The sequence below is a fragment of the Thalia democratica genome, chromosome 1 (assembly GCF_965202585.1).
Source record: "Thalia democratica chromosome 1, ktThaDemo2.hap1.1, whole genome shotgun sequence".
Lineage (NCBI taxonomy): Eukaryota > Metazoa > Chordata > Thaliacea > Salpida > Salpidae > Thalia > Thalia democratica.
Window position 1 is genome coordinate 114,660,599 of NC_139165.1, and position 10,914 is coordinate 114,671,512.

Sequence of the window (10,914 nt, forward strand, 5' to 3'; positions counted from 1 at the left end):
TAGAAATGTAAACGTCTTCAAAGATTTTTTTAGTCTTTTTAAAGAACTATAAAAAAAATATTGTCAATTTTTTTTTTATTTTTAGAAAAAAAGGTTAAAAATAAAAAAATTCTTTCAACAAATTTTTTAATGTTAAGATTATTTGAGAGAATGTTTTGCTGCATTCTGAGGAATCACATCTTTTTTTAGTTTTAAATTTTTAGCAATTTCTTAAGCATATAACGAGCAAATAAGAACCATATAACCTTAAAGATTTCCATCCTGTGAGAGACTAAAAACTAGACTGTGTACATCAGGCTAACCTTAGTCAGCCTGAGGTTTAAATAAAAAAATTAAAAATCATGATACTAGCTTAACCTTAAAATAACTATCTCAGTTCCGGCTAATAAAATTTATATTGTAAAAAAGTTTAAAATATATAAAAATAAAACATAATTTTTAGATTTTGACGGGGTAGCTACTACTTGAGTAAAAAAAAACTCTCCTGAGTGACAAGAACAGCTTTTTTTTTAACCCGAAATTTATTTCTTGCTTCTAAAGCAAACTCTTACACCTCATGTTCTTTTTCTTCTTAATAATAAAAAAAATGTTTTATATGTATACTTCTGCATCAGGTGTTTTCTAAAATTATAAAAATTTTTTTTTATTATTCAGCATTAAAACTGTAAATCAATTGAGATAAAAGACTAAAAGTCTAGATAAAGTTTGTGTAACCATGTTATTAACTTAATCTTTAAATGCAAACATTTTGATTTTTTTTTAATATTTTAAATCAAACTTTAACTAAACATTTAGTACCGACTCAAATAAAAATAAATGTTAGTATCAGATATAAAACATAAATACAAAGTTATTTTTAAGAATAGTAAAGATATTGCCACAAGGTTAAAACATTTTAAATAAGCATTAAAAAATCAAAAAAAAAATCATTTTTTAAATAAAATTGGTTGTGTGTAATAAAAAAAAAAAAATTGATTAACTAGATCTCATTCTAAATATAGAAAAAAAAATTGTTCTGAGATATTTTAGAAATCTTAAAATCTATCCGGAGAGTTTTATAAAAATCAAAAACCTTATAAGTCACTTTAAATTAAAAAAAAAGTCAAAGTGTCCTGAGTTAACTTAATCGTCTTGAAATTTTTAAACTTTCAAATATTCTCAATTTCCCGATTACATAAAGTATGTAACAATCCTGTTTAATGCAAAAAACTAGTCTGGAATTTAGATTAAATATATCTAAGTTGTCAAGTTATATAACAAAATACTAAAAATAAAGAGTGAACTTTTAAAGCCAGAGAATGTAGCAACCCTGAACTTACAAAATTCAAAAATTTAATTACACATATTAGATAAGTTAAATTATAGAAACAAAGTAAAATATACTGATAGCCTGGGTATTTATTTAACTAACATTCAAAATAAGTTATTTACCTTTTATTATCCTTTTAAAATTGTAATCAGGCTAACTACATATTTTTCTAGTGTTTTTATAAGATTCTTAGCTTCTTCCAGATCTTAAAAAATATACATTAATTCTTAGTCTATTTTCAGTTTAAGATAAAACAATAAAAAAGTAAAACTGTGTTTAAAAGCATATAATAAATTAAAAGATAATGTAAAGCTACTTTAAATATGGTTTTTTGTTTATAAAAAGATGGGTGTAAAAAGGTAGAGTTTCAGAGTCGAAACAAATTTTAACTTCTTAACATGTAAAACAATCTTTTTATTCCATGTTTTATAGTGAGTTTTATTTAAAATAAAATTTTTAATTTTTTTTTTCCAAAATCCAAAAAATCCAGGTTTTTTACTTTTAACTTTCAAATTCTAGGTTTTTTGATTTAGAATTTAAAAATTACTAAAAATATCCTCAGTTTTGTAACAGTCTAAAAGTAAGCCTGAGGTTTAAAAAAATTCTAAGTACTAATGTAAATTCTTTAGTTATAATAAACCTTTGATTGCAAAATTTTTTTCACACAGAATATAAATTTTAAACTAAAAAAAAATTATCTGGAAGAAAAAAATTTAACTAAAGTTTTAAAGAAATTGTATTATCATTAACTCTGACAAGTTCCTTTGGTTTCAAAACTGGGAATAAAAAATATTCACTAGCAAATAAACTACAGTAATATAAAAGATACTATTTAGTGAACAATTAATATGTAATTTATTATCTAATAGTAAGAAGTTTCTGGTATTACTGTGCAATAAACTCATCATAAGAATGTTGGCATTACTACTGTAACTTAAACTTTTTATTGTACTTAACTATATTTCAGATATAAAACAAAAATCTTATTTTAATCATAAGCCATTATTAGATTAAATGACTTGACTATACTTTAAATAAACATAAATGCTATTAATTGACATGAGTTTGTTGTTTTGACCACTTACATCTAAAAAAAGAAACCATTTTAGTTCAATAGCCATAGCTCATTCATACCATAGTAGTAATTGAGTTCAAAAAGTAACAGAGATAGTAAAATGTACATATCTTTTATATTAAAAAAAAAAAAATGCATTAGTAATTTTAATTATATTACTAAATATATAGTGTTTACTCCAAGTTTGTCACTCTCTGATATTAAATAACAAAGTTCTGTAGTTTTAAAAAGATTCTAAAGTTAGAAGTCTAGTAAAGATAATAAGTTCAATTTTATAACCGTCTTTTTTTTTATTTATGTTTGTATTACATTTAAAAAATTAAAGTTTTTTATCAATATTAAATCTATGTAATCTTAAATGTAAAAAAAAACTTGCAAGATTAAAATTACGTGTCATTTTTAATTTAAAAATATTTGATATTTAAAAATATATCTGGTTTAAAAATCAAAACCCTTTATAATATTTTTTCTAAAATTTTAGGAAAAATCACTGGAATAGGAAAAAAACCAGGTTTTATTGTATATGTGTCAACCACTGGGTTTGAATTTTAGAATATTGTTCACTTCAGAGATTTTTCAAAGCACTTATTAGGACCTTTTTAGCATAAATCTTCACAAATTTGATTGAAACAAAATTAGTATATAAATACCTAGTGACACAAATTATCATCTTTAGTATTAGTTATTGAAAAAATATTTATACAGGTTTGCCACACACTCAGAATATTATGGATTACTCAATGTTTTTTAGTTTTTGAAAATGCCAGGATAATTCAGTATTACTCAGGATAATTTACATTTGATATTTAAAATCATGCAGGCGCAAGATAGTTATGTTCTTATTTCGAAAACTGAGAATTGTTTTAAGATTATGAAAATCCTAGGCTAATTTTTTAGACTTTGAATGAGATTTAGTTGATATAATTGAAATATTAAATTTTATTTTTAAAGAGTTTGTTTTTTAGTAATTTTTTAAAGTTTTTTACTTTAGGATATCAAAAAACTTAAGGATGACAAGTAAATAATTGTTCACTTAGGACAGTTTTTTTGACTAAAATAGTAGAGGTTAAGAAGTATATACAACAAAAAATACCTTTAATTTATTTGTTTGTAAAAACTTATTTACTTTTAAGCTATTTTGTTTAGTTAAAAAATACACTGTTACAAAGGGTTAACTATGAGACTGATGTTTTTAATAGATAAAATATTTTTGCAATTATGTTAAATTACTACTGATAAAACACTTAAGCAAATTTTGATTACAAAGAAAATAATATGTTTCTAAGTGTAATACTTTTATTTAATTATGTTTGAAAAACATCAGTCTCAATCTTTTATCTACAAGGAAAAGTCAGGGTGTCCACAAAACATGGAAAACTTCAAACAAAACCTGGAATTACCTAAAAGACCTGAAATATGAAAATTTTTGAATAAATTTGAATAACAATGAGTTTTGAACAAAAATCATTAAAAAACCTGGATGTTTAAAAAATTTTTACATGTTAAGTACTAAAATTTTAACTTGACACAAATGAATACAATATAAAATAAAAATTTTTGTCATTACACATTTTTTATTAAAAAAACATATTTAAAACATATTTACAATTTCTTATTTTAGTTGAACACTACTTCACACAGTTTTTAATTTTTAACTGAAAATAAACCTAAAAACGAACATTTTAAAAATCAGTGGCCACCCTGATAATTTTTTTAAAGAAGATTTATTCATGTTTAATTCGTTCTAACTTTTTCATTAAAATTAAAGTAATCAAAATTAAGTTCTATATATTTTACGTAAAAAAAATTTGATGACATGTTGTTTTGCTGTTCGTATAGCTATTCCTAAATATAACATTTAAAAACACAAATCATTGCTCAAAATCGCTATCAAGCAACAAAAATACATTTAACAATCCAATCAATTGATCTGACCTGTGAGTTATTATGTTCTGACATTAAAGTAAAAATTTAATTAAAATCTGTCCATGGTACTTAATTATTGGTAAAAAAAAATCAAAGCAAAAGTTATATAATTTTTTTAAGGTGGCTATTTTACTAAAAAACTATGGCATATAAAATTCTAGCTAAAAAACAATCTAGTAGTTATTGAAAAAAAAGTAAAAATATAAAACTTTGGCTGTTAAAATTATGTAAAATCCGGAAAACTTAAATGTTTTATTTCTACAACTTTAACCATACCTAGCAACGAAAAGGCCATTATGTCAATAATAATAAAAAAAAAGTTTTTAATAAAATTTATATTACTTAAAAATTTAAATTCGCACAAATTTTGAGTATCAATTTGTTAGTTTTATAACTTTTAAAATGTTTGTTTCTTATGTTTAATTTTTTATTAAGAAGAAATTAAAAAAAATACGTTTCAAAAAACTAGGAAAAATATTGTAAAAAAACATTGTTACTCTGGTATAAAATAGAATGTAAAATTTATATTAGTCACAGTCTCTATCATATAACACAACTTAATTCTTAAACTAAGTTCTATTTATTATATTGCTTTTTGAACGATAAAAATTCTCTAAAAGTTTGATCTAAAAACCTGGTCTGCTAAAAACCTTTCAGTTCTCGAGTTGTACACACATACTAAAAGTAAATCGTTTAAGTATTATTACATTCTAGAAGTCTTCAGTTATTCGATAGAATATTTAATAAAAACTATTCACCCCAGTTGAGTAACTAAAGTTGAGGTAATCATTACTATTTAAAATATTGTTTTAGTAAGTTTAGAGAAACAAACTAGATTTTACTTTTTGTGTAAAAATTAGTGCTAAGTTTATCTTAGCAAATATAGACATAATTTTTAAACACTTTACCAAGTTTAAATCAGCCTTGTTTGATTTTGTTTTTAAACTCAGGCTAGCTTTATTAGATATAGTTTCACATATTTAATAATTTATAAACATTTTAGTACTCTTTCTTAATTTTAATTCTGTTATTGTTTAATTATATTTCAGTTTTTAATTACACTATTTTTTTATAAATATAAAATTTTGTAAATAAGTTTTACAAGTAGTTTATGTAACACAGACTAACTTTGAATACTTACAACTCTGTGAACAGTTTAAATAAAAATATTCCAGTACTATTTAATATAGTTCTTATTATTAAATTTAAAAAATTTTTCTGTTCAGTTATGTTTTTTTAAAGTTGTTTGATATATAGGTTTTAAGCTTTGATAAAAAAAATTCAAGTTGAAATATTTTATTACAAAATAGTTTCAAATATTTTTATTTAACATAAAATTCATAAATAAAAAACTAGGCCAATAAACAAAACTAAATGATTTAAATTTATACTTACTTTTTAAGATTACTAAATGTTTGTTATCCTTACTATAGTATAATTAAAATGTAACAAAAAGTATATTTGTATTTTGATAGTGTAGCGGCTATAATGCAGTTTTTCAATGAAAATTTACCTAAACTTTTTTTTAAGATTTTGACACCTGCGAATAGTTGTAATTTTGGCAATAGCCTTGCAGATAAATATTAATTAACTATGACATTTTAAGCTAAATCAAAAAAATTTTACTATAAATTTTTTTTCTGTCATTATGGTAATTTTACAATAAATTTTTAAACTCATTATTGGTAAGTTAGTTTAGCTTGTTGGTAATTTTGTACAATGTAATTACAAAACGATAGATTTTAATAAGACTTAACTTGGTTTTTATCAAAACTATTGTTTTTTTGTTAAAATTGTTTTAATACTTTATTATCATTTTTATATCACTCACTGTAGTAATACCTTTAAACATTTCAGTCATTTTTATTTAAACAGTATTGTATTATTTAAAACATTGTTTTATATTTTAAGTAAGAGGTATCTGTAAATGACAAAATAAAAGTATGAGCTTAATTTATAGAATATACTCAATTTTTAAGTTTGGCTGAGTATTTTGTTATATTTACAGTTTAATTTAGTATTTTGAAACCATTTGAAAGAGATACACATTACAAGTTCATAATTTTGTTCATGTTTAATTACAAAATACTTTAAGTTAATATGGTATAATACAATATATATTATTCAAGTGTTCTTGCATCCTAATTTTTTAAGTGCTAACAAACTTTGAATTTTTACTTTAATTTATTAAAAATTAAAAAAGCCAGAATTTAGTTAAGTTCTTTAATTCATAAATATTACTTTACAAATTGAGAACTTTTTTAAATTTAAAACTTTAATCTTTAATATTAAATATTTATTTGTCTTCAAAGTTACTTCATAACAGACAATTAATTAAAAATAACTTTTTTATTAGAAGTAATTACTATTGAAGTATTTAAAAATATTCAAACTATTATTTCAGGTTTCTTTTTAACAAGATTAAAAAAACATCATTAAGTCATGTCAGTTGAAACTAAAATGGACCGAATTGATGTTAAAAGAATAAAAATTGAAGGTAAACATGAAAAATTAACAAGTTTTGGTGCAACTTGTAGAAATTCAATAGTTGACTGTTTTAAAAACAAATGCACGGAATTTTATATAAAACAATTAGATGATAAAAGTTCACGAGCTTACAATACTTTTAACAAAACTGGTAAGATAATTTCAATTGTATTTTAGATTGATAATTTTGTTATAAATAGTGTTAATAAGTTTTATTATCTTTAGTTTTGTATAGATATCGTTTGTTAGTTAAGCATAATTTTAATGCTTAAACAGGGTTAAAATTAATTAAAAAAACTCAGTATTGTAGTTAGATGTAATAAAAAGTTTTTAAAAGTTTTCAAAACTGTAAACTATATTAACAATATTTGAATAAGTATAAATTAAACTAAAGAAATTAAGAGCATATTACTATTTATTAAACGTAAAAAAAGCGCTCAAAATATTTGGTCAAAGTACCAAATATTTGCATGAAAAAACCTTTCGGTTGTTGAGTCGCACACCATTTGAATACCTTTAAACGTTTTGAACAGGACATAATAGAACTGAGTGATAATTTTTAACGTTAGTATTGACTTAAATAAAGTGTAAAGTTGAACTATACGTAATTAATATAAATTTTAAAATATATAAAAAACTGAGATATAGTCATTTTATACAAATGTTTTCAATATAATCTTATTGTCTACTATATTTTTGCTGTCAAACTAATCGGAAATCAATAAAATAAAATGAAATGTCAACTTTCATTTTTCAACGTATTATACCCGAATATCCAGAAAATCTTTAATAACAAGATAATAATATAATATTATTGTAAAAATTGAGAAAAATTAAGACCCAAGAAAAAAAAACATATATGAAAAGTGACTTTTCAATTTAATCTTTATTTTTTGTATAATAGTACTGTTACTTAAAATTTTAAAAAGAATACGTAAACTGTAGGAGAAGAAATATTTTTATCCAAATAGTCTTTTTCTGCTTTTTTAGCTTTGAATTTATCTAAAGATTTTATAAAACTCCTATTCTTTGTTCTCTCATATCTCAGAAAAATAGTTATTTTTCAAGAAACTCTTAAACAGTTAAGTTTTCTAAAAGAGAAAACATAGATATATTTTTTTTGCTTAACTATGTATTTAAGAAAAGATTACAAAGGTTTTGAAATCACACAAAAAAAAAGTTTAACAACCTTTAATTAAAAAAATCCTTTTAGTTATTTCATTATAAAGAACAAATTATTAATTTGTATTTGCATTTAAAAAATAATACCGAAATTGAGTCTAGAAACCACGTCTTAGTTTAAAACAAAACTTATTTTTAAAACAGCAATAAAGATATTGCCATCTTTTTATAAGATTTTACAGACTTTAAATCTTTTGTTATTTCAAGACATTTTTATTTGATTTAAATTAAAACCCAAGGATATCAAATTAGACTTTCAAAACTTGTTGTAGAGGGACAGATATATATTCTTGTCGGTTTTACCTTTTATAGTCTGGTTTTACTAAGATTTTATAAACATTGACAAGCAAAATCTCCTATTAGTAATGTGTTCGTAGACTACCCTTATCTTTAAACATTTAATTTAAAAAAATGAATATTTCTTTTTTTTTTAACAATAATAACAAATAATTGTATTGCATAAAATAACGGCATGTATAATAAAACATTAATATTATTATTAATAATGCAGATTTCTAGTACTAAAAATCTATCAATTATTCTAATCAAATTTAAATATAGTACTTATACATGTTTAATTTTATAGATGAACATGAAATTGTTCTAGCTTTAAAAATAAACAAGGTTCTGCAAAAAGAAAATACAATCATAAAGATCAGCAAAATTTTTCAAGACAAATTAACAGTTAAGAATGTTGTCACATTTTATTGTTTAGCTAAACGTTACAACCTAGCTAATATTTCGAAGTCATCCTTGTTTTATATAGAACGTTGTTTTCCAATGGTTGTTGAAACTCAAAACTTCTTAAACTTAGATTTTAATTTTGTTGCAAAAATACTTGCAAGTTCTGAATTGAACATTCACTCAGAAGCTGAAATATTCAATGCATTAGTTACTTGGTTGAAACACAATAGTGAAGAACGTATCCAATATGCAAAACAGCTGTTACTAAAGGTACGATTTAGTTTATTATCAGATGATGCATTAAAACATTTACTAGATTGTAGTTTATTGCCTACTAACAACAATGAATGTAACAAAACATTAAAAGAAGTATTACTAAACCAGAAGATTTTTAACCCGTCGAACTCATATAAATTCTACTCTAGTAGGTATTGTAGCCAAAACAAGTTTAATATATTTATTTTCGGTGGTAAAAATGAACTAAATTTAGTTGTAAAAAATGTACATCAAGTTAATGGTCAGACAATGAAGTATGTGAAAGATGTTTCTTTAATGACAATTGAGAGAAAAGATTCCGAAACTGTTTGTTTAAAAGGAGAAGTTTACGTATTCGGTGGCGTTGATAATTCTGACAATTTTATAAATTTTGTAGAAAAATATTCACCTTCTACTAATAATTGGAGTAAAGTAACTGATATGTTTGATCAACGTATGTTCTTTTGTGCTTGTGCATTTATGAATAAAATATAAGTTTTTGGAGGTTATTGCCGTCAAAACTAATTCTTGTTTACAATTTGATACAAAAAACAACAGTTGGAAAGAAGTTTCTGGAATGAAAGAAGCAAGAAATTTTGCAGCTTGTGTAGTTTTCCAAGGAAATATTGTTGTTTCAGGTGGTGAGGATGATGATGGAGGGGAATTGAGCACAGTAGAATCATATGACGTATTTGCTGATAAGTGGTCAGTAATGCCAAATACGTTAAATGACCATATTTGTCATAGTTTAGTTACTCTAAAAGACAAACTGTTTGTTATTGGAGTTTACTGTGAAGTTTATGACAATGTTAGTAGAAAATTTGTTGCTTTTGACAGACCGATTCCTTATGTTTTAAACCAAGTCATTACCATTGGAAATAAAATTATGATCACTGAAAACAATAGTTCTATTATGATTTGTTATGATGTTGACAAACATAAATGGTCTAAAGAACCATGTAAAGTAACAACAGATCTTCAAAATTTTACTTGTGTGAAGTTACCCTGTAGTTAAAGCTCTGACAATCTAAATCTACGTTTCTAATTTCAATATCTTTAGGTAGTTTGGTACATGCTTTAAACTATTCAGTATATGTAGAGGTATACTAATAAATTCACATTATGTTTAACAGTTGAGTTATATTGGGATTTTCTTTCGATATTTGTTTAGTTATTTTAAATTTTACTTTTTTAACTAACTCTATTCTTAGAAATACGTTGATTTAAATGGTTATATATAAATTAATAATTTGAGAAAATTTAAATATTTCATTGTATAAAAAAAATCTGCTTTGAGTTGTATTTTTTACTTTATATAAAACGTAATAGATTCATATTGTTTAGTTTCTGAATGCTAAAAAGTTTCAGGTTTTGATATAATTCAAATTTATAGTATATTAGCTTGGAATAAGTCTAATTTAAACTAATGTATTTCTTTACTTTTTTTCTGATCGTAATAAAAAATTTGTATATTCTAACAAAATTTTAATTTATTAAGTGATATTCTTTTACAATTAAAATAAATTTAATTAAATTTTTTTATGTAAAAAAAAATTGTATCAAAATCTACTCTTTGCAACGAAAAACGTCTTATTTGGTTAACTAAATTATCTTTATAATGATTAAGTTATTATTATCAAATTAAGAATTTGCTGTTTTACAAGTTTCGGGTAATCATATAGACATCAACTACGTTATTTTGTTTACATTAAGTTTTATTAAAACTGCAACATTCTGCTGATGTTTTGTTTTTAAATCTTTTTAGTGAAAAATTAGAATAAACTTAGATTTTTTTATATTATTTTTAAACATAAATTCATCAAAAAAATTTAAAACAAAACCACCAAACACATAATAATATAACAATTTTTACTTATATAAAAATAAAATAAAGCAATAAGTTCTTTTGATTTTTATTTAAACAGAACAACATAGTTAGTTATTGAGCACAATTTTAAAAACATGGAAAACGAAACAAGAAAAAATGTACAAAAGT

General features: G+C 22.6%; 1 protein-coding gene across 1 annotated transcript; it reads left to right on the forward strand.

Moving 5' to 3' along the window:
* The first annotated feature begins 9,188 nt into the window (after positions 1-9,188).
* LOC145842383 (kelch-like protein 40) lies at positions 9,189-9,933 on the forward strand. Its single transcript, XM_082949812.1, has 2 exons — positions 9,189-9,361; positions 9,477-9,933. Exons 1-2 carry the CDS (start codon positions 9,189-9,191, stop codon positions 9,931-9,933), a joined length of 630 nt encoding a protein of 209 aa, XP_082805938.1.
* The last annotated feature ends 981 nt before the right edge of the window (positions 9,934-10,914 follow it).

What these genes read in the sequence shown, in the direction of transcription:
- LOC145842383 (XM_082949812.1), top strand. Translation starts at nt 9,189, where the DNA reads ATGAAGTATGTGAAAGATGTTTCTTTAATGACAATTGAGAGAAAAGAT. An exon ending in TGGAGTAAAGTAACTGATAT is followed by an intron (nt 9,362 to 9,476) that starts GTTTGATCAACG and finishes AAAAAACAACAG; the next exon opens with TTGGAAAGAAGTTTCTGGAA.